At 42.0% G+C, this 24943-nt stretch overlaps 1 protein-coding gene across 12 annotated transcripts in view; it reads left to right on the top strand.

Moving 5' to 3' along the window:
• Positions 1 to 24943, top strand: part of VPS13D (vacuolar protein sorting 13 homolog D) — a 283384-nt gene that overhangs the window by 142411 nt on the left and 116030 nt on the right. For all 12 annotated transcript variants that reach the window (XM_063785968.1, XM_001145053.7, XM_009448445.5 and 9 more), the window contains 6 exons: positions 814 to 922; positions 5498 to 5661; positions 6557 to 6665; positions 9965 to 10144; positions 12253 to 12366; positions 13178 to 13327. In XM_063785968.1, coding sequence (XP_063642038.1) covers positions 814 to 922; positions 5498 to 5661; positions 6557 to 6665; positions 9965 to 10144; positions 12253 to 12366; positions 13178 to 13327 — 826 coding nt within the window. The remainder of the gene's footprint in view (positions 1 to 813; positions 923 to 5497; positions 5662 to 6556; positions 6666 to 9964; positions 10145 to 12252; positions 12367 to 13177; positions 13328 to 24943) is intronic.

Raw genomic sequence — 24943 nt, 5'->3', positions numbered from 1 at the left:
CGTAACACGATTGAATTGAAGGAAGTTGATTAGAACCCTTTGTTTTCTTTTCATCCTAAAGGGACTTCTGATTTCTTGCCAAGACTTGGGGATGCAGTGATGCTGATCATCTGCCTGGCAGAGTAAAGCTAATTTTTGGTCCCTTGAATTGTCTGGCTTGGTTTTTTTTTTTTTTTTTTTTTTTTTGCTTTTTTGGGGGTTGGGGCAGAATCTCATTCTATCACCCAGGCTAGAGTGTAGTGGCGCAGTCTCAGCTCACTGCAACCTCTGCCTCTCAGGTTTAAGCAATTCTCATACCTCTGCCTCGTGAGTAACTGGGATTACAGGGGCCTGCCTCCATGCCCGGCTAATTTTTGTGTTTTTAATAGAGATGGGATTTTGCCGTGTTGGTCAGGCTGGTTTCGAACTCCTGGCTTCAACAGATCCACCTGCCTTGGCCTCCCAAAGTGCCGGGATTACAGGCAGGAGCCACCGTGCCTGGCCAAATTTTTTGCCTTTTTTTTTTGGTGGGGGGGCCTCTAAAGATATATGGTTATACTTTTACATCTGAATTTTAAGTCACTAAAATTATGAAGAGAAGAAAAATGTCAGAGTATGTCTTCTGAGAGATGAATCTTGGAACTGTGTAGGGAAAAAAATGCAACCCTGATCTTTCTGCTCTTGCATCAGACTTTTTCTTCTATCCTTTAAAAAATTTTCTTTTTAATAAAAGTTTTGGGCATTTGCTTATTAATACTTGAATACATGTGTGAGTATGTGTGTGTATACCTGTATATATATTTTTATGTAATATACATATTTTTTAAATTCTAGCTTGCAGGAGGGAACAGGCAGGCCTGTGGCTTCCAACAAGGCCATTACCTGTGCGGAGCTCGTTTTGGATGTCTCACCCAAGACACAAAGAGTCATTTTAAAAAAGAAGGTAAGAGAGCTTACAATCAGAGTTTAGAATACAAGGTTTTTAGCACTGGACGGGACTCAGGATCACCCAGTGCAGAGTCCTTATTTCATGATGAGGCCATAGGGACTTGTGTGGAACCCAGGCCTCTTGGCATTTCCAGGTCAGTGTTAGGGTGGATGAGTACCAGCTCAGGAGTAAGATGACTTCTGGAGTGGGATGTGATCACCAGGTGTGATCAGCAGAACGTGAATAATAAATATATGTGGAATTACTAAGGGCTGGGTGACTGTTAAGCAGACAAGAACAAATTTCTAAGATTAAGTAGCAATAATTGTAACATTTTATATAACATTTTATAACTTATAGAACATTTTCAGTTATTATTTCACTTGATAAGGATGACAGCTAGTAAATAGGTAATAAAAGAGTTACATTGACATTGAAAATTAGGTTAAAGGGTATGAACTGGCATGAAGAAATGGACCTCTCCTTTTTAGTTGGAAACCAAGTGTAGAAAGTTTGACATTTTAGGTTTTTGTTTGGTTTGTTTTTGTTTTTTTTTACTTTTTATTTGGAAACAATCTCAGATTTCCAGAAAATTGGCAAGAATTTTACCAAAGTGGGGCTGTGATGTTGATTTGTCCCCTTACTGGTGACATTAACTTATTGCAGTTGATTAAGAAGGTGTGTGGTAGCCTTTTCCACTGAGAAGTGAGGCTACTCTTTTTCTTTTTATAATCAGTCAAGATTTTGTGGCGTGGTACGTTGAGACTACATAAACCTCCTATTTGTCGTATTTTCTATATATGTATGCATATGTATATGTGTCATTCAGTATGGGCTGCTGTTTTATTCAGCGTGTTATCTGTTACTGTGTCAGTATGTGTATGCCTGTGTATGTATGTATGTATTTATTTTTGAGATGGAGTCTTGCTCTGTTGCCTAGGCTGGAGTGCAATGGCATGATCTCAGCTCACTACAACCTCCGCCTCCTGGGTTCAAGTGATTCTCCTGCCTCAGCCTCCCGAGTAGCTGGGACTACAGGAGCCCACCACCACACCCAACTAATTCTTGTATTTTTAGTAGAGACGGGGTTTCGCCATGTTGGCCAGGCTGGTCTGGAACTCCTGACCTCAGGTAATCCGCCTGCCTTGGCCTCCGAAAGTGCTGGGATTACAGGCCTGAGCCACCATGCCCGGCCAGTATTTATTTTGATGCTCAGTTTTTCTTATCTTTGGCCAGTGGGAGCTCCTTTAACCTTCCGTGTGCTTTCAGCATGTGCCCTCACTCACTTCCTTACTTTCTGACACAGCAAGTTATCCTGGGTCAATCTTATATTTTTCCCTGCACCATTCCTGGAATTTGCCATTTCTCCAGGGAGCCCTCATCCCTTCTATCAGAGAATGGAATTTAGAAACCTGAGATTCATGAATTAGGTGCAGTTGTTGCTATTGTGGTGTTGTGGTTCCCAGGCTCTCTCAGAAGACAGACCTAGGGTTTTTTAATCTATGTATGCACAAATATACATATGTGTGTTTTATGTACATATTTATATACTGTACATATTTATTTCTATGTCTATATATCAAAATCTAGCAGTTCACACCAATATTTCCAATTCAAGTCCAGTATGACAAAGTTCATTCTAATTTTCTCCCTTTCCCTATTTGTACTTCCCTTGTCCAGCACTGAGAATATGTTTATTGATTTGATCAGTTCCCCTGAATGTAACAGTGTAACTCATCCCCTGTCACCACAGTTGTCCCATGTCCTGTATGAACACCCTGGTTTCTTCCCTTGGGCTCTGATCTCCATGTACTGCCCTTCGCAGGAATGCCCTCCTCACCTCCCTCTATGATGCTCCCATTAAACCCCTCCCCAACCTCCCAACTTGGCTTCAGCCCCTGCTCTGGGCTGCCCCATCGCTTAGGTGGATGCCTTTCTTGTTCCACATGCGCTTTAACAATTCCACACTGGGCCACCACAACCCCCATCCCCACCACACACACAAGCCCCATGGAGTTCTGCCTTCCACAGTCCCATCTAAAGATGTTAGAACTAAATTATTAGGGAAGGGAGGAAGGGAACTGGAAGGAGAATGGTGCATCTCAGATTTTCAAGTGGAAATTTTGGTAGTTTCCAAATTATGATGAGCCTGGACAAATGGGCAGGCAGTAGAGGAATCCCAGTATGGAAACTTGATCTCACCTAGGTATGTCTGTGTTGATTCCCAGTCTGCAGCATGGACAGGATAACCGAGATGCTTTTCCTGTTGTTTCTGGTGCTGTGGAGAGATGCTTTCTCTTTCTGTGAACAGAGAAGCAAGCATGTGGGAATTGGAGATGGGAAGCACAGCTTAGCTTCATCTCTTTTTGCAGACAGAGGAGGCAGTAGCACACAGCAGAGACAGCATGATGTGTTTTTAGGTTTGAGTTCTGGCTTTGCCACTTAAAGATATATAGTATCTGGTATTTCCCATTTCTCTCAGTTTCATTTTTCAGCTGACCTCCCAGGTTTGCTGGAAGGATTAGCTAAGATAATGTACATAAAGTGCTCTGTAAAGAGATGTAATGATAATAACACAACAAACATTTATTGAGGCTCTACCCTGTGCCAGGCATGTACTAATAAGCACGTTACATTTATTACACTTATCACAAAAACCATGAGGCAATTTTTCTCGTTGACAGATCAGGAAACGGAGGCTCTAAGAGATTAAGTAACTTGTCCAAGGTCATTCAGCTTGTAAATTGTGTAGCTGGATCTCAGATCCTGGCATTTTGACTCCAATGTTCATGCTACTTTGTTAGTTTTTACCTTGTAGAATGTGATGAAAAGCTATCTGTCCGGCCAGGGGTAGCATGTAAATGAGTTTGTGGTACCCTGATGTGTCTGATGCTCTGGAGGAGTTCCTGCCTAGTGGGAGTGTATGTGATCCTGGCAGATCTAGCTGGAGTGTAGGTGTGACTGAAAAGGAATGATACAGATTGTGCTAGAGAGGCAACATAGCAGAGCAGTTAAGCGTGCTGACTCTGGAATCAGGCTGCAGAGATTCAGATGTTGGACCTACCGTCTAACTAGTTATTTCACTGTGGAGAAGTTACTTCATCTCACCGAGCCTTAACTTCCTCATCTATGAGGAGGGACATATGTCACTGGATTGTTTGCAGCAGTAAATGAGTTTTTTTCTTTTTTTCTTTCTTTTTTTTTTCTTTTCTTTCTTTTTTTTTTTTGAGACGGATTTCGCTCTTGTTGCCCAGGCTAGAGTGCAATGGCGCAATCTTGGCTCACTGCAACCTCTGCCTCCTGGGTTCAAGTGATTCTCCTGCCTCAGTTTCCCGAGTAGCTGGGATTACAGGCATGCGCCACCACGCCCAGCTAATTTTTGTATTTTTAGTAGAGACGGGGTTTCACCATGTTGGCCAGGCTGGTCTTGAACTCCTGACCTCAGGTGATACACCTGCCTCGGCCTCCCAAAGTGCTTGGATTACAGGCGTGAGCCACCATGCCCGGCCTAAATGAGTTGTTTTATGTAAGTCTTATGGACCAATGTCTAGCGCATAGTAAGTTCTCAGTAAGTATTATGACTTCTAGTATATAATGGATTATATAGACTTTCATGATTGACCTGGCAGCCCAACTGCTGTTTCCAAAATATTTCTAAAGAGAAAATATATTTAGAATTACTAGCAATCTGGCCAGGCACGGTAGCTCACACCTTTAATCCCAGCACTTTGGGAGGCCGAGGCAGGCAGATCACCTGAGGGCAGGAGTTTGAGACCAGCCTGGCCAACATGGCGAAACCCTGTCTCTACTAAAAATACAAAAATCAGCCAGGCGTGATGGTGCATGCCGGTAATCCCAGCTACTCGGGAGGCTGAGGCAGGAGAATTCGCCTGAACCCAGGAGGAGAGATTGTAGTGAGCCGAGATCGCACTATTTCACTCCAGCCTGGAGAACAGGAGCGAAACTCCGTCCCAAAAAAAAAAAAAAAAAAAAAGAATTACTAGCAATCAATTAGCATAACCTTGAATACAACCAACTTAACACTTGTGATACAATCAATTCATGAAAATTGGACACCATCAGTATAGTCCGCTTTCCTTATAAACATTCGGGACGGGGAGGAAGACCTCTGGTAAATTCTGATTCAAAGTCAGATATTGTCAGATACTGAGCATATCGTATAGTCTTTGTGTAATTGCATTCTTCTTTAAGGTAAGGGCACCGGACGGTCGTCATCTGGAGTGGCAGGGATCATGGCAGTATAGCTAGGGTAGGAGGCTGCCCCGCCATTTGTTTCTAATTTCTAAAAAAGGAAAAAAACTCGGTTATGAAAATAATACGTTTGTTAAAATGCGCATTATTTGTAATGTTTGGTTGTTTGGTTCAAGAGGTTAGCATATTTTACCCTAAGAACAACAAGAGATAGCTAACCATGAAAGTTTGAATTAAGCATTTATATAATGTGGAAAACGTCTAAATAAACTTCCTATATGAGAACTTATTTAGCCCTAGAGGAAGCTCTTGAAGTGAGGAGCTAGCTGTGGCTGCACATAATGGCTCTTTCTCTTTTTGCTTGTACCTACTTAACAGGAACCAGGAAAGCGTTCTCAGCTGTGGAGGATGACAGGAACAGGAATGCTGGCCCATGAGGGCTCCTCAGTTCCTCACAATCCCAATAAGCCCTCAGCCGCCCGCTCCACCGAGGGGTCTGCCATCTTAGATATTGCTGGTCTCGCTGCAGTGACTGACAACAGGTAATTTTCTAGGCAACTTTTGATTCAAGCTCATTGCTTTCAAATTCAGACTCAGAGGAAATCTACACCAAAAACCAAGAGTTCTATAAATAAGTAAAAATGTATATTTTTTTAAATGACAAAAACCTGTCATATTCCCAAATATGAGTATTGGGCTTTCCCTTTAAATATTTTAAGCTTTGATGAAATACCCATGCAGATGTTAAGAAACTTCAAACAATAAAATGGGTATAATGTGAAAAGTGATGATTTCTTCCACCCAAATTCCAGTCCGTCCTTATTCTGAGGAAGTAGTTTCTTTTTTACATCTTTCTAATAACTTTGTCAAATCCTTCAAAAGCAGAAATTAATTATTAAGAGAATAATCAGATGTATTTTTATGAATAAATCCTTGGATTCAAATTAGCTCTTTAAGTTTGAATAAGTTACTTGATTTGCCTGTGCCTTAGTTTCTCCATAAAAATCAGTGTGTTTTCAGTTAATACCTTATTTCCAGAAAAACTTTAGTTGACTTACAAGTTAGAACAGAAAAGAATTTAGAAATACAACAGAAAAAAGACTGTTGGAAAGATTTTACATGTATTTAGCAGCTATTCCTTCCATACTGCATGGTAAGTTGCCGTTTTGAGAATGCAAGAAGCCATATTACTGTGTCTTATGAAATCTTTAATGTCTTACTTTGTGTCCCCTCTTCATATTTTTCCATTTTGCTTTATTCCTCTTTTCTTATCAAGAGATACCTAACTGCCCTAGGATTCAAGCTAACTACCCATTCAGTTTTAAGGGTGGAGGGCATTAGAAGGAAGAAGAGCAAAGCCATCATCCTCATGTTCCCTTCAGGCGTGAAACAGTTGACTCGGAGGTTTCATGGTTCATTGTGTATTCCGTTTTCCAGATACGAGCCACTGATGCTGAGAAAGCCTGACCGCAGGCGAAGCACAACTCAGACGTGGAGTTTCCGAGAAGGAAAACTGACCTGTGGGTTACATGGGTTGGTCGTCCAGGTCAGTCGTTTTTGATCCCCAATTGCAGCAAGCAGTGGTTGAGCCTTCTTTGAAACAAAGTCTCTACTAAGTTGTACATGATGAATTGTTCAGTGGGAAAACTAGTTACAGAGCAATACATATTCTATTCCATTTTAGTTAAAAGGAAGTCAGAGTTTTGTTGTGCATTTGTGTATTTTTTTTTTTTTTTTTTGAGGTGGAGTCTTGCTCTGTCGCTCAGGCTGGAGTGCAGTGGCGCAATCTCGGCTCACTGCAAGCTCCGCCTCCCGGGTTCACGCCATTCTCCTTCCTCAGCCTCCCAAGTAGCTGGGACTACAGGTGCCCGCCACCACGCCCGGCTAATTTTTTGTATTTTTTAGTAGAGACGGGGTTTCACCATGTTAGCCAGGATGGTCTCGATCTCCTAACCTCGTTATCCACCCGCCTTGGCCTCCCAAAGTGCTGGGATTACAGGCGTGAGCCACCGCGCCCAGCCCCGCATTTGTGTATGTTTACATGGGAAAAGTTCTTGGAGATGGTATGCAATACATGTGTTAAGAGTGATTGCCCTGGATGATAAGATATGTTTTTCATGGCTTACCTGGACTTTTTCTTTGATGTCATATATTACCTATGTAATTTTAAAAAGAAAAAAATTACCTATGTAATTTTAAAAGTCCAGCACTAAGTTAGATGAATTAGATTTAGACCTGGGAAGTTAATGGCATAGCTGCAAGTCCTCTGTAAAGGGTTCTATGACATGGTGAGCATTCGCCAGGCATCTACATGCTCTTGATTCTGTTCATTTTGGCCTAAATAAGCATTGAATTGCTGTAGCAAATGTCAGAATGAAGATTGCTGGACAGTTTCCTCTGTCGTCTCCTCAGCCAGTCTACCTCATGATAAACTCCCAGCTACTTTCTAAGCAAATATGTGTTTGGCAAATTACCAAGGATTTGGATTTTCTGCCCTTTCTGGCTTCAGGCTGGGAATGAGAACAGGGGTCTGAGAAGTAGGAAGGTGTCTAGGAGGTTTGGACATACAGTAGACTAGCACCTGCAATTGTGTGTGCAGTTCTGTCCAGCCTGGGATTTTACGCAAAAGGGAAACAGGAGACTATCAGACTCTTGATAGAGAACTCTGAGTGTACTTAGATTGTACTCCAGGGCAGTTTGCAAAAACTGTAAGGAGCCTCTGACTGCTTTTGGTGAGATTTATTTTCTTTATCTCTATCGCCCTGAGCTTTTTTCATCAAAGACAAGCTGCTTACTTATATGTAGCACACATCTGGAATGGATTTGTGATTTTCAATTAGCAATACAATTCAAACTTCTCGAGGCAAAGAGGGCTTGTTATAATTGGTGGGTTTCATGTCTGACCCTGACTTCACTTCTAGTTTGTTTCTAAAGCCCATGTAATTCCAATGCTCTTGGAGCATTTTCTTCCTTAAAATCTCTTTTTGGTGTTTGTTGTTTTGTGAATCTATTTCATCATTTCCCTGCTTGTTAGTGACGGTATAATAACAGTATTCAGCAGAGCAGAATGTGTTTTGGTTAGGGAAGTAAGCTTGTTTCAATCTTATTATGCTGAATAAAGTCATTGAAGACATTAAAACATTTTCTGACACTGCTCTTATTAGGTTGTATATGCTCTTTCTTTCTAAACTTATAATAGCTATAAAAAGCTCTCTTTGTGTTGAAACCTGTACTATAAACCCTGCTCAAAGTTTGCTTTTCATGAGTCAATATTTAAAAGTTAACAAAGGGGATTTAGACACTCTTTGCCATTGTCTTCTCTAGCCTTGTGTTTGCTTTCCCACAGCCATAATCCTGTAGACTCGATTTACTTGGGGCATGTAGCAAGGTGTTTTCCTCCAAAGGCCTTGTTAAAGCAAACTAAATATGGCCTGAGAAGGACTCCGTACTTCTATAATTGAATCCCTGTGGACAAACTGTAACCTAGAGTAATCGGCAGGCAAGATTGAAATCCTTACTTAGGAGTATGTGCCTGTAACAATAGCTGAGACTTGGCCAGTCACAGCAGCCATGCTTCCACCACTCACAGATGGCTGAGTGTTCAGACTGTGTTCAAATAAGGCAAACGCCAACCTGTAACCAATCCAGCTGTTTACTTCCAACTTCTGTACATCACTTCCCTTTCTTTGTCTATAAATTTGTTCTGACCACGAGGCATCCCTGGAGTCTCTCTGAATCAGCTGTGATTCTGGAGGCTGCCTGATTTGTGAATTGTTCATTGCTCAATTAAACCCCGTTAAATTTAATTCGGCTGAAGTCAGTCTTTTTTTCTTTTTCTTTCTTTCTTTTCTTTCTTTCTTTCTCTTTCTCTCTCTCCTTCCTTCCTTTCCTTTTCTTTCTCTTTCTTTCTTTCTTTCTTTCTTCCCTTTCTTGTCTCTCTTTCTTTCTTTTTCTTTCTTTCTTTTTCCTTTTCCTCTTTTCTTTTCTTTTGACAAAGTGTCGCTCTTGTTGCCCGGGCTGGAGTACAATAGCACAATCTCAGTTCACTGCAACCTCCGCCTCCCGGGCTCAAGCGATTCTCCTGCCTCAGCCTCCTGAGTAGCTGGGATTACAGTTGCCTGCAACCATGCCTGGCTAATTTTTGTATTTTTAGTAGAGATAGGGTTTCACCATGTTGACCAGGCTGGTCTCAAACTCCTGACCTCAGATGATTCGCCCGCCTTGGCCTCCCGAAGTGCTGGGATTACAGGCTGAGCCACCTCGCCTGGCTTGAAGTTTTTCTTTTAACAGCCTGAATAACTGGGTATCAGGTGACATTCTCAACTCTGTATTCCATTCTAGAAGAAACACCATCTTTTGAGTATTTGGGTTGGTTGTCCAGCCATAGGCCTGTTTGGGGAGGTTTTCAACTCAAGAATTTTCCTCTTACTGGAAAGCTGAATGATTATAATAATTATTTTCTATTTTCAGAATATTTCAGATTTTTAAGCAAACCCTAGTAAGAATACTCAAAGAAACAGCTAGTTTTGGCTACGTTTTTAGAAGTTTATTTTAATGACAAGAAGTTAGTACTAGTAAAAGGCAGAATTAAACTGATCTATGCATGAAATTATCTCTTATTCATAATTACCAAAATTTATGAGCATAACTTTTCATCTTACTGAAGTAATTCTCCTGTTTTTCATCATCTGCAAAGCTCAACAAATAGTAAAGGCTTTGTTGCACATTGATCATGACCCTCCAGAGGAGAATGTAAATTTAGGAACTTGTTTGAAATGATGTGTTAAATTGTCAAAGTCAGTGCCTCTGTCTTTTCTCACATGTCTCTACTCCAATGTCTTTTAGGCCAAAGGAGGACTTTCTGGTTTGTTTGATGGAGCTGAAGTTGTTCTTGGTCCTGACACTTCCATGGAGCTTTTGGGGCCAGTTCCACCTGAACAACAATTTATTAATCAAAAAATGAGACCTGGTTCTGGAATGTTATCCATCAGAGTCATCCCAGATGGACCAACTAGAGCACTCCAGGTGATAATTTGTCATAAGAGCTGATGTGAAACTCTGTACTTCCTCCACCCCCAATGATTACTCATTTAACAAATACTTATTGAACATGTTTATGCCAGATATGAAGATATGGTATCTTCATCTGTAAAATGGGGATAGGATCTACCTCACAAAGTTGTTACAAGAACTAAAGTACAACAAAAAGATAAGCGTAAAGTATAAACAAAGTATCAATGAAATATGTGGTAACCTAAAAAAGTATAAGATTTAAACAAGATAATGTTAACAGTGCATATTAATAGTGTTGTTAATTATTATTAATAACATAATATCTTAATAACATTAACAACAAGAAGATATGAGATCCTTAATCAGATAATTAAAATATTGTGTTAATGAGAGTAGGAGTGGAGGGTGTATGGAAAGGATTTGTATTCCCAGATTTAGAGGGTGGGGAGCTTCCTAAGAGAAGTAGTACTTAAACTGAGACCTAGAGGTTAACTGAAAGGAATTAGCCAAATAGAAAGGTACAGGTGGAGGGGCTGTGCCCTCAGTAATAAGCATGTTCATCAACAGGTATTTACTGAGCAGCTACTTGAGCCAGCACAGGTCTAGGTACGGAACATTTACCAGTGAACGGACAAAACTCCCTGCCTTCTTGGAGCTTACATTCTAGTGGGGATGGACCATCATTGACCAATAAACATAGGAAGTAAATGACATACGATGTGGAAGTTGACTAGTGAAGGCCCACAGGTAGCAGAGTGATCCTCAGCCCAAGTGGCACAGAGAATGTGGTAAGAAAGAAGGCTGGAGATAGAAGCAGGGGCCAGATCATAAAAAGTCTGAGATACATACTAAAGAATTTGTGGTTTTTCTAAGGCAACAAGGAGTCAGGGAATGGCATGATTAGAAAATTGTTTTAGATCACTTCCTCTGGCTGCAGTGTAGAGAAGCAGAGTAGGGCAAGACTGGAGATAGTGAAATACCAGGTAGGAGGCTCTTGCAGTAATGTAAATGAAGGGTTATGGTGGCCTGAACTGGAAGAAGTGGCAGGGGTGGACATGAGGAGGCTGGAGAGAAATGGATAGAAATGAGAGCTTACTTAGGAGTAGAGTCAGGCAGATTTTGTGACTGAATGTGGGAATGAGGGAGAGGAAGGAGTCAGTAATGGCCTCCAAGGTTCTGATTTGGGCAACTCACAGGATGATAATCCAGATCACTAAGGGATGAACATGGAGCAGACTTGCAGAGGAAGGGAGGAGTTAGGTTTTGGACTTGTTGAGTTAAGGTAACTGTGTGATATCTATGTGAAGATGTCCATAAGTCATTGTAACTATGGCTCTGAAACCCAGGGGAGAGATCTGTGATGGGGATAAGGGTTTATTAGGTCATAGCGTAATCAGAACAAAGGAAAAAAAAGATGTTGGAATGTAGCAATGAGCTCTCTGAGATAGTGCATCACAATTCACAACACCACTATTTATTTATTTATTTATTTATTTATTTAGCTATGTCACTCTCTTTCACCTAGGCTGGAGGGCAGTGGCAAAATCATAGCTCATTATAGCCTCGAACTCCTGGGCTCAGGTGATCCTCCCACCTCAGCCTCCCGAATAGCTGGAACTTAAGTGCATGCCACCATGCTTAGCTAATTACTTTTCATTTTTTGTGGAGATAGGGTCTCGCTATGTTCCCCAGGCTGGTCTTGAACTTCTGGGATCAAGCGATCTTCCCACCTTAGCCTCGCAAGTAGCTTGGACTACAGGTGTGTGCCACTGTGCCGGCTCACAATACCACTTTAAAAAACAATCTTAAGGCAAAAATGAATGCAATGATCTTGAGGTTTGCATATTTTGACTTGAGCTATAATTTGAGATCATCTGCAGATATCTAACCCCACTACGTGAGGCTCTCAAGGTGTATAGCTTGAGTTTGCCATGCAGACTTGAAACCAAGTTTGCTTCTTTATTACACAAATCTTACCTTAGCAGTGCTTTGGAAACCATTCGCTTCCATAGGATTATTGATTATATAATGACTTTTGACCTACACAGTTGTCCTGGGTTAGAATAGGTTTCAATAAGGAAGAGTGAATCATCTTCTTGTGGTGTTTTATTTGACTTCAGATAACAGATTTCTGCCACCGGAAAAGCAGCCGTTCATATGAAGTGGATGAACTTCCTGTCACCGAACAAGAGCTGCAGAAATTAAAGAATCCAGATACAGAGCAGGAATTGGAAGTAAGGTCTAAATATTGTAAATTTATTTATTTGATCATCAGTTTTTTAGAATTTTACTTGGTGGTATTTTAGACCTTCTGTTTTCTTTCTATCCTGTATGATTCTAAATATGAGTTACGCTTCACAGTGTTTACTGTTTATCAGTGAATGTGTGAATGTATTATGTAAATGACAACAAAGTTTATGTGGAATCAGCATGTAGTAAGCATTGCTAAACTATTATTACAATAAAGGAAGCTAAACTGTTTGAATTTCAGTAAGATTTAAGACAAACAATTTTTTGTATTTTGCTTCAGCCATCTCTGACATCTTCCTTCTGTTTTCTCTGTTTGGGATTGGAGAGTGACAAGTTTGAAAAGGAAGATGAGATGAACATGAAAAAGTATATTTATTTGACGTTTATTCAGTGATTTTTGAAAAAATCAAATACCTATGTGTAAAACACTGTGTTGGGTGTTATGGAAGTGTAGTGGATAACAAATTATGAGCTTTCATCCCAAATAAGGTGAAAGATTCCCAAATAATTAGATTTCTATAATGAAATGCAGAATGTCATCAGTCCTTTGATAGAGGTATCATCACATACTCTGGAGTTCTCGTTAGGGTGAAGGGTATGCCTAGAAAGCAAGGCTTCCAGTGAGATGATAGCATTTGAGCCCTCCAGGTAAATAATAGGACTCCCCTAAGTGGTTTTCATCTGCTGAGAGATCGGGAGTAGAGGAATGTAAAATGCTTTATTTTCTTATACGCTCCTGGATACTGTGAGCTGTGTTTAAAACAATCAGGGTGCCATATTTTGGTTTCCTTTCAGGTGCTTGTGAGGTTAGAAGGTGGAATTGGGTTGTCCTTAATTAATAAAGTCCCAGAAGAACTGGTCTTTGCAAGTCTTACAGGAATCAATGTGCACTATACACAGCTGGCAACCAGTCACATGCTTGAACTCAGCATACAGGATGTACAGGTAAGGGGGAAGTTCCAAAGCTGTTAGTCACCTTGTTTTCATGCTGATCACCCAACCAGATCTAATGTTTGATGTTCTAAGAACTTTAATGTTTTGGAGGAAATATCTTGTGGCCTTCAAAAAATCATTCTGTGAAATAGTTGTTTCTACCTACATTCGTCTCATTAATTTTTCTGCATACAGCAGAATTCCGCATATATTAGAGGTAACTCAGTCAGGGTGGCATGGAGGAAGGTGACCCATGGTTCACAATCTTGCCAATAGAAAAACCAATAGGAAGTCATCTAACCATCATTCGGAGGAATTGAGGTCTGTCATAGGGAGAACAAACTAAAGAACTGGACTTTGCTTTCAGTCAAGATGGAGTAACAGGGACTAAATTTACCCTCCCACCTGAAACAACCCCAGAATCCAGATAAATAAGAAGACTGGTATTGAGACACTGGACATCAGACAATGAAGGACAGTGCTTTGACAGGTGGGAAACAAAAGAGCTGAGCCCTGTAATTGCCTTTCTTACCAATTTGAGAACGTTTCCAGGGAGGGGAGACCAAGCAAGTACCCAGCACAGTGGAGAAGTTGAAAAAAACAGAGCTGAGAGTCTAGAGAGACCAAGGTATCTATAGTTATAGGATGGTACACTTGGGCATAGAGAGCTGCACAGAAAAACTCTGAAGATCTATAGACGGTCCCTCTTGAGTATTTAGCCAAGTGTTAGTCAGTGATGTATGTGAAGAAACTACCCATCTGAAAGGATCAGAGGGAACAGTGCCTGCTGCCCACACAGGGCTAGGAATAGTGCTTGTGCCCACCAGCTGGACTGGAAAAACTAAGAATTTATGAGACGTTGGGAAGAGTCTCAGGAAAGCCTTGCCCTCATGATTAATTAGCCCTAAACTGAGCACTGCTATAGACTGCCTAAGAAATCATAAAAGGAAGATCCGAAAGAATCAACCTCTTCCCAAGTAAATTAACCATATCCTTGAATAAAGCTCAAGAAGATTATTGGAATACGACAATGTAGCACCCAACAAGGTAAAATTCACAATATCTGACATCCTATCAAAAATTATCAGGTGTGCAAAGGAGTAGGAAAACTTTCTATATAATGAGGAGACTAATTGGTCAAAACTGATTCACAACTGGCACAGATGTTAGAATTTTTGGAGGACGTTAAAACTGTTAATGTAACTGTATTCTCTGTGTTCAAAAGGTTAAGTAGCAATATGGAAGACATAAAAAACTAAAGCTTGTAGAGATTAAAATGTAATGAAAACTACACTGGATGGAATATAGCACACAACTGTGAAGGAAACTATACCAAGGCACATCATAATCAAATTACTCAAAACCAGTGTTAAAGCAAAGGAACAAGAAAAAAAAGACATGCTGTGTGCCAAGGAATAAAGATAAGAATGACAACAGATTTCTTTTTGGGAACAATGGGAGTGGGAAGACAATGAGCAACATCTTTAAAGTACTGAAAGGTATCAGCAGACCCATGCTACAAAAAATGTAAAAGAACATCATCAGGCAGAAGGAAAAAAACAGTATCAGATTGAAGTCTGTTCTACACAAAGTAATGAATACCAGAAATGATAACTACCTGGGTAAATATATAAGATTATTTTCTTCTTATTTAAAGTAAGAGTGAGATTCTTATCAACAATAGCATAAAGGCTGAAGGGGAGAAATGGAAGTCTATTAGTGTAATCTTATACATGATGTGGTATGATGTCACTTGAATGTAGAATTATAAAGATAAACAGCATAAACTCTTAAAGCAACCACCAAAATAACAAAGAGTTATAACTAATAATTCAGCAAAGGAGATAAAATGAAATTAGGCCAGGTGAGGTGGCTCACGCCTGTAATCCCAGCACTTTGGGAAGCTAAGGCAGGTGGATCACTTGAGGTCAGGAGTTCGGGACCAGCCTGGCCAACGTGGTGAAACCCCATCTCTACTAAAAATACAAAATTAGCCAGGTGTGGTGGCACACACCTGTAATCCCAGTTACTCGGGAGGCTGAGACAGGAGAATTGCTGGAACCTAGGAGGTGGAGGTTGCATTGAGCCAAGATTGTGCCACTGCACTCCAGCATGGTGATAGATGGAGACTCTTGTCTCAGGGGAAAAAAAAAAAAGAAGAAATCATAAAAAAATAATCCAAGAGAAGGCAGAAAACAGAAAGCAGGGAAAGGAATAGATAGGACAAATAAAAAATAATTAGCAAGATGGTAGACTCAAACCTAATGGTATCAATTAACTAAATTTAAATGTTGTAAACACCGTAATCAAAAGGCAGAGATTATCAAATTGTATAAAAAAGCAAGAACCAATTATATGTTGCCTACAAGAAACACACATTAAGGATAAAGACACAAATAGGTTAAAAGGAAAGAAGATGAAAAAAGATATAACATGTTGACACTTGTCATAGGAAATGAGAATGACTAGATTAACATCAGACGGAATAGATTTCAAAGTAAAGAATATTACTGGTGTAGTCGGGGTTCTCTTAGAGGGACAGAACTAAAAGGATATGTATATAAGTATTAACTTACATGATCACGCGGTCCCACAATAGGCTGTCTGCAAGCTGAGGAGCAAGGAGAACCAGTCCGAGTCCCCAAACTGAAGAACTTGGAGTCCAATGTTCAAGGGCAGAAAGCATCCAGCATGGGAGAAAGATGTAGGCTGGGAGGGTAGGCCTGTCTCACGTGTTTCTGCTGCTTTATGTTTGCTGGCAGCTGATTAGATTGCACCCACCAGATTAAGGGTGGATCTGCCTTTCCCAGCCCACTGACTCAAATGTTAATCTTTTTTGGCAGCACCCTCACAGACACACCCAGGATCAATACTTTGTATCCTTCAATCCAATCAAGTTGACACTCAGTATTAACCATCACAAGTCCACCCTTTGTCAACTGCCGAGATTATAAGGTCATAATTACACCTAACATAATACAGCCATCCTTCGTACAGCTGGAAACACACCAGTCCCCAACCCAAATACTATTACATAAAGTTAATGATGCTTGAATGCTGATATGAAGTCAATAAATCTATGTCACATGATGAAGGAGAAAGGAAATAAAATGAAGATATTTTCTTAGTACAAGTGTATACATGCACAAACATGTTTTTAACAAAAGAAAGAGGAAATACTCATGACAATTGCAGTCCTTGTTTCTGCAGCTGGTCATGTGGTCATAGCTAGTATTGATGATTACCCTTTCTACTACCCATTCTGTATTCCCTTTACCTTCAGCAAGCACCTCATCAGGTCATGGTTTTGTGGGATTTTTTCCTGGTGGAGTGACCCAAACCTTCCTTCCTGAGGGGTCTGGACCATTTGTAGTCCTGCCTGGATTAGGCTGTTGTAGTTTCCCATTGCCTTAATCACAGGGCATGGTAATCCTAAGAGACGCCCTAATGGATCTCCTGTATTCCATGCATAATCTTCCTTACCTCCATTGTGGAGTAGTAGACTGATTTCATCTTGATAATCTGGGTCAGTCACCCCAGCCAACACTGTAACTCCCTTCTTAGCCTCTTGACCTAAAGTTAGGCGGAGCCCAAAGTGTCCAGGTGGTAATCTTAACTTCCAGTTTAATGGAATCATTGTTTTGTCTCCTGGTGGTAGTGTTCCTCCCTCTGGAACTAAGACCTCTAAGCCAGGAGAACGTAATGTTGCAGGAACAGGAAGCAAGAATTTTGCTAGTGGATCATTAGGGGTGATGATGAATGGTGCCACTTCCTCTTCCACCCATTGATTCCTGGACCTCTGAATCCTGGCCATGGGAGAAACAGTACCATATATTGGATGCTGATTCAGAGCATACATAGCCTTCTGGAGAACTTTGCCCCAGCTATTATCATCTAGTTGGCTTTGTAATTGTGATTTCAAAAGGCCATTTCACCATTCTATCAATCCAGCTGCTTCAGGATGATGAGGAACATGGTAAGACCAGTGAATTCCATGAGCATGAGTCCACTGCCGCACTTCTTTAGCCGTAAGGTGAGTGCCTTGGTCAGAGGCAATGCTGTGTGGAATACCATGACAGTGGATAAAGCATTCCATGAGTCCACAGATGTAGTCTTGGCAGAAGCATTGCATGCAGGATAGGCAAACCCGTATCTGGAGTAAGCGTCTATTCCAGTGAGGACAAACTGCCCTTTCCATGATGGAAGAGGTACAATATAATCAACCTGCCACCAGGTAGCTGGCTGATCACCCAGAAGAATGGTGCCATATCGAGGGCTCAGTGTTGGTCTCTGCTGCTGGCAAATTGGGCATTAAGCACTGGCTGTAGACAGGTCAGCCTTGGGGAGTGGAAGTCCATGTTGATGAGCCCATGCATAACCTCCATCCCTGCCACCATGGCCACTTTGTTCATAGTCCCAGTGGGTGATGGCAGGAGTGGCTGGGGAAAGAGGCCGAGTGGTGTCCACAGAACAGGTCATCCTATCCACTTAGTTGTTAAAATCCTCCTCTGCTGAGGTCACCCATTGGTGAGCACTCACATGGGATACAAATATCTTCAGTTTTTGACCACTCAGAGAGGTCCATCCACATACCTATTCCCAAATTTCTTTGTCACCAGTTTTCTAATCATGCTCTTCCAAGTCCCTGACCATCCATCCAGCCAAATCATTGGCTACCTCCCATGAATCAGTATATAATCACACATCTGGCCATTTCTTCTTCCATGCAAAGTGCATGACCAGATGCGCTGCTCGAAGTTCTGCTCTCTGGGAAGATTTTCCTTCACTGCTGTCCTTCGGGGATGTCCTAGAAAGGGGCTGTAGTGCTGCAGCTGTCCACTTTTGGGTGGTGCCTGCATATCGTGCAGAACCATTTGTGAACCAGGCCCTAGTCTTCCCTTCCTCTGTCAATTGATCATAGGGAATTCCCCATGAAGCCATCAGTGCAGGCTAGGGGAGAGAAGGCAGGGTGGCAGGAGTGGAGACCATAGGCATTTGAGCCACTTCCTCATGTAACTTACTTGTGCCTTCAGGGCCTGCTGGAGCCCGATCACATATATACCACTTCCATTTGATGATGGAATGCTGCTGTGTACGACCCACTTTATGGCTAGATGGGTGGGTCAGAAAGCACCCAGTTCAGTTTGCAGGTGTGCACCACCACATCCAGCTAATTTATATATTTTTTGGTAGAGATGGGGTTTCACCACGTTGGCCAGGCTGATCTCTGACTCTTGACCTCAAGTGATTTGCCCACTTCAGCCTTTGTTTTTATTTTTAATTTGTAAATAAAATCTTTCATTTGGGTAACTGTAAATCTATGTGATCAAACAAAACATCTTATTTTATTTTATTGCTTTTTTAAGGCTAGTTAAGTGAAGCAGTGGGGATAAACACTTTTACTCCCAAAAGATGTTTTGTGTTTTTTTTAAATATATTTTTTTGAGACAAGAATCTTGCTCTGTCACCCAGGCTGGAGTGCAGTGGTGCTCCCTCGGGTCACTGAAACCTCCTCTTCCTGGGCTCAAGTGATCCTCCCACGTCAGCCTCCCAAGTAGCTGAGAATACAGGTGTGTGCTGCCACACTTGGCTGATTTTTGTATTTTTTGTGGAGACAGGGATCTTGCCGTGTTGGCCAGGCTGGTCTTGAACTCTTCGACTCGAGCCATCTGCCCGCCTAGGCCTCCCAGGGTCCTGGGATTATAGGTGTGAGCCACTGCATCCAACCCAAAAATGTTATTTTTCTTTTGCCATAAATGACTATATTAAGATCCTTGGCTGGGCCTGGTGGCTCACACCTGTAGTCTCAGCACTTTGGGAGGCCAAGGCGGGCAGATGGCCTGAGGTCAGGAGTTTGGCCAACATGGTGAAACTCCATCTCTATTAAAAATGCAAAGATTATCCGGGCAGTGGCGGGTGCCTGTGGTCTCAGCTACTTCGGAGGCTGAGACAGGAGAATCGCTTGGACCTGGGAGGTGGAGGTTGCAGTGAGCCGAGACCACTCCTTTACACTCCAGCCTGGGCAACAAGAGCAAGACTCTCTCAAAAAAAAAAAGTCCTTGATGAAATTTTAAGAAACTCTTGATTAAAATAATATTATTGTATAAATGTTAAAAAAAAAAAAAAGCACACAGTTCAGGATGGGCAGTTCAGGTCGCGTGGTGACTTGATGACCCATAGTCAGACGTTCATTTTCCACCAAAGCCCAGTAACAGGCCAAGAGCTGTCTCTCAAAAGGACAGTAGTTATCTGCAGAAGATGGCAGGGCTTCCTCCAAAATCCTAGAGGCCTCTGCTGTGATTCACCTATGGGGGCCTGCCAAAGGCTCCAAACAGCATCCCTATCTGCCACTGACACCTTAAGCACCATTGGATCTGCTGGGTCATATGGCCCAGATGGCAGAGCAGCTTGCACAGCAGCCTGGACCTGTTGCAGAGTCTTCTCCCATTCTGGACCCCTCAAAACTGGCAGCCTTTCGGGTCACTTAATAAATGGGCCGGAGTAATACACCCAAATGAGGAATGTGTTGCCTCCAAAATCCAAATAGGCCCACTAGGCATTGTACCTCTTTCTTGGTTGTAGGAGGGACCAAACGCAGCAACACCGTTAACTTAGAAGGAATGTCTTGGCAGGCCACACACCACTAGATCCCTAGAAATTTTGCTGAGGTAGAAGTTCCCTGAATTTTAGTCGGATTTATTTCCCATCCTCTGGCACGCAAATGTCTCACCAATAAGTCCAGTGTGTTTGCTACTTCTTGCTCACTGGATCCAATCTGCATAATGTCATCAGTGTAATGGACCAGTGTGATATTTTGCGGAAGCAAAAAGCCATCAAGGTCTCTCCAAATAAGATTATGACACAAACCTGGAGAGTTGATATACCCCTGCGGTTAGGACAGTAAAGGTATATTGCCAGCTTTGCCAGCTGAAGGCAAATTGCTTCTGGTAGGCCTTGTGGACAGGAATGGAGAAAAAGGCATTTGCCAAGTCAGTGGCTGCATACCAGGTACCAGGAGATGTGTTAATTTGCTCAAGCAATGAAACCCCACATCTGGTACAGCAGCTGCAATTGGAGTCACCATTTGGTTAAGCTTACGATAATCCACTGTTATTCTCCAAGATCCATCTGTCTTCTGCACGGGCCAAATGGAAGAGTTGAACAAGGATGTGGTGGGAATCACCACCCCTGCATCTTTCAAGTGGCACTAATCTCCACAATCCCTCCAGGGATGTGATACTGTTTTTGGTTTACTATTTTTCTAGGTAGAGGCAGCTCTAAGGGCTTCCATTTGGCCTTTCCCACCGTACTAGCCCTCACCCTACCAGTCAGGGAGCCAATGTGGGGGTTCTGCCAGCTGTTAAGTATATCTATGCCAATTATGCATTCTGGCACTGGTGACATGACCACAGGATGAGTCTGGGGACCCACTGGACCCACTGTAAGTCAGACCTGAGCTAAAACTCCATTAATTACTTGACCTCCATAAGCCCCTACTTTAACTGGAGGGCAACAATGACATTTTGGGTCCCCTGAAATCAACGTCAGCTCAGAGCCAGTGTCCTGTATCCGCGAAATGTCTGATCCTTTCCCTTTCCCCAGTGCACAGTTACCCTGGTAAAAGGCTGGAGGTCTCCTTGGGAAGGATGGGAGAAAGATTCACTGCGTAAATTGTCGGCAATGTAGTGGGGTCCTTCCTCAAGGGGATCCGGCCTCCCCTTCATTCAAGGGGTTCTGGGTCTGTAAACTGGCTCAAGTCTAGAAATTGAGGGGCCATGATTCTCTGTTTTTATAATTCAAACTAGTTTTTTGTCCATTCAACCTAGAAGTTTTCTGCTTGTATAAATTAAGTAGGAATGCAGCAGGCTTCCTATTAATTTCGCTTCTAGGAACACCATGATTAATTAGCCAGTGCCAGAGCTCTACATGAGTCAGACTATTCTGATTGCCACTTTGCCTCTGCTGTGCATTATGGTAGCTATGCCCACCTTGCCTTTGACGATTGAGTGCTGCCACTTGGCAACCTGCCACCTCGGGATCCAGTTATCCCCATTGTGTTTAAATTTTGTAGCTGATGATTGCTGTTCCCACCGTTAGATCTGACATACAGAGAAAAGCAATTACAGGGCTCTTCAAAGATGCAGGTGCTGCCCTTACAAATCTATTCCGCAAGGCCTTGGTCAAGGATATATCTTCTGGACCCTCCCAGCTGGGATGAGTAGGTCTGAAGTGGCTAATCCTCTCCACCATCCCAGTCTCCCTAATCCTTTGGATCCCTTCCTGTACGTTAAACCAAAGGAGATCACACATTTTCACCTCTCTCACAGTGGGCCATCTTTTAATCCATATTTCAGCTAACCAAGTAAATAAACTATTAGAACCTTTTTTACCTCTCCAAGCTGCAACATTAAAAGCAGAATGCCTACTTAGTGGGCCCAGATCAATAAATCCTGATCAACCCTATGTTCCTTCCACTATTATCCCATACCCTTAATATCCATTCCCGTATCTGTTCTCCAGATTTCTTTCTATATAAATTAGAGAACTCAAACAGTTCTTTTCGAGTGTAGTACACCTCCTCGTGAGTCACACTCTCAACCTCACATCTAGGGGCCTGCCGGGACTTTAGGTCTAGAAGCAAACGGGGTGTTGGGGGTGACTCCTGAGGAGAATCAACATTATTTTGCCTGGCAGCTGCCTCAAGGGAGGTCATCACTGTTGCCTTAGGCAGCATAGGATTCATCTCCTCAGACAAAGGTGGAAAGCTGATGACAGCATGGGTCGAGGAGGGGATGTTGCCACTACTGGGGATGGGGAAGCTCATCCTTCTGGCAAAAAAGGCTCATCAGAGTTTACAAACTCAGTTTCCCCGAGTTTCCTCAGGGTCCTCCCACACATCCCCATTCCAAGTTGCAGGGTCCCATTCTTTTCCAATCAGTGCCCTCACTTTAACAGCAGACATCTGGTGAGGCTGTGTGTGCATCTTTCGGCGTGCATCTTTCGTTGCAGGTCAGCCACTTGCATGACAAGAGCTTGTGTCTGTTTTTCCACAATTTCAGCTCTTTCTCTGCAGGAGATAAGACTCTCACTTAGGGCAATCTTAGCAGATTTGAGGCTGAGTATCTGCTTCTGAAGCTGGGAGACAGAATCCCTGAGTTCATCATTTTCTTTCATTACTTTGTCCACTGAACTTAGGAGCAACCAACCAGCTTCATTATGTTACTTGGTTTTCTACATATGGTCAAAGGTATTATGTATAGAGTCACTAAAATCCTTGCCTCTCATGAGCGGTGAATCAGGAGTGTCAAATGCATTTATTTTGCATAATTCTCCAAACGGTTCACGCCAAGGACTATCAGCATTCTCCATACTATTAGAGGTAGAGTCCTTAGCATTTTTTTGGGGGGCTAATCATATTCAGCAGCCAACTCCAGAAACCCCAAAGCCAATGAAAGAACTCCATCCTTAATATTCTGTTCCTCTAGAACCACACCTGGTACCAAAATCTGTATTAGTCAGGGTTCTCTTAGAGGGATAGAACTAATAGGAGATATATATATATATATATATATATATATATGTATTGTTCTTTAAGATCAATAAAATTAATAAGCCTCTAACCAGTCTGAGCAGGAGAAAAAGAGAAGACATAGATTATTAATATCAGGAAAGAGGGAGATGCCAGACAAGCCAAATACTGACAAGTCTGGGGATGGGACTCCTGGGGGATCTGCAAATTCCTTCTGGCTGCTGGAGTGTCTGCTAGGACTGCTTTGTTTTCAGTGTGACTGTAGGGCCGTTGGTTTTCAAGGCTACTGTGGAGCTGGGGTAGGGGTAAAGAGAATAGGACAAATTAAAATGCCACGGAGCTCGCTGTTCTCACTGAGTTTCAGCTTATTTTCTTGAATAAATGCTCCTTAGATTGTCGCAAGTTTTTTATTAACTTTCGGAGTTCTGAAAAAGTCGACCTTTACAATTTTTGGCAGAGTACTGTTAGTGTGCTATCAGAACAACTTCTATCTGTTTGTAACATCATACTTGGAACGCTTTTCCTTTATAAGCTTCATCAAAGTTTAAATATGTTCAGGAAACTAGTTCCTGGTAGACATTTCCAGAAGAAGAATCCAAAGCCCCAGACTGTGGTTCTTTTTCCCAAATGGACAAACTACATCCTTACTGGGAGTGTGTGCAGTGTGTCTCCCGTGACTGGGGCTCCTTCTCTCCCTTAACATGTCATGCAATTCCATCCAGATTGTCGAGGCCAGAACCTCTTTTCAGAAGAAATTTTTCTTTTATTATATATCACGAATAACAGAGAATTCAGGCTAATCGTATCCTATTTATTTGTGCACAGATAGAAAGTTAATATCTTGCAGCTATTTTTCCTTGTCCTCCTTTTTTCGACCTTACAGAGACAATTCAAGGAACCATTTGCTGTTCATTAGTTTCTTTAACTTTATTCTTTACTTTAAAAAGTTGTTTGTTTGTTTATTTGTTTGTTTATTTTGAGACGGAGTCTCACTCTGTCGCCCAGGCTGGAGTGCAGTGGTGCGATCTCTGCTTACTGCAACCTCCGCCTCCCAGGTTCAAATGATCCTCCAGCTTCAGCCTCCCAAATAGATGGGATTACAGGTGCCCGCCACCATGCCCAGCAATTTTTGTAGTTTTTAGTAGAGATGGGGTTTCGCCATGTTGGCCAGGCTGGTCTTGAACTCCTGACCTCAGGTGATCTGCACACCTTGGCCTCGCAGAGTGCTGGGATTACAGGCGTGAGCCACCACGCCTGGCCAAAAAGTTGTTTTTTCCTATAATACCTCTTTATGTGATGTATGCTGCAAATCATAGAAAATAATCAGGTTTGTACTTTACTGTGGTTACAGTGCTGCAAGAAGGAATTTTTAAAAATAGAAAATAGAGATCCTCTCCTTAGGCAGCATCCGATCTAATTAGGAGAATAAAACTAGCTAGAGTTAGTAATTCTCAGTTATGACGCCTTGTGTCAGATGTGTTTAGTGAAAGAACAAAGGAGAAGACAATATGGTCGAGCCCTTTATTGCCATTTCATATTTGGATGAGATAGGTAATGATTCATTCATTCAGTCCATTCTTAAACTGAGCATCAAGTGTGTGCCCGACACTATACTAGGTTCTGGAGATATGGCTATGACTTCAAAAATGCAGGCTTTGCTCTTGAGCCAACAGCCTAGAGAGAAAGTCTGCCAATAAATATGCAGGCAGGCAAGCAAATGAATAATGACATTCTGTGATAACTGCTGTAAAGAATAGCTACTTTAGATAAAGTGCTACTTTAGAAAAAGTGGCTCAGGAAGATCTTCCTGAGGAAATGAGAGCTGAACTGAAACTTGGAGGAATAGAATGAGCAAACCATAGAGATGGTCACTAGAAACCATTTCAGGCAATTCAGAGACCCTGAGGAAGGAAGGACTTGCCCACATTTTAGAAACAATAAGGAGGCTCAGGTGAGGATGGTAGGGAACCTGAAAGAGTGGTGTGTGATGAAGCTGGAGAATTTGGTGCCACTTCATGCAGGCCTTAGAGGCTGTGGTGAGAAGTCTGGTTTATCCTAAGAGAAAGGGAAACCACTGAATAGTGTAAAGGAAGGGTGTG

The sequence above is a fragment of the Pan troglodytes genome, chromosome 1 (assembly GCF_028858775.2).
Source record: "Pan troglodytes isolate AG18354 chromosome 1, NHGRI_mPanTro3-v2.0_pri, whole genome shotgun sequence".
In the NCBI taxonomy this organism is placed as follows: Eukaryota; Metazoa; Chordata; class Mammalia; order Primates; family Hominidae; genus Pan; species Pan troglodytes.
The sequence above is the reverse complement of the archived record's forward strand: the minus strand, read 5'-3'. Positions and strand labels throughout refer to the sequence as shown.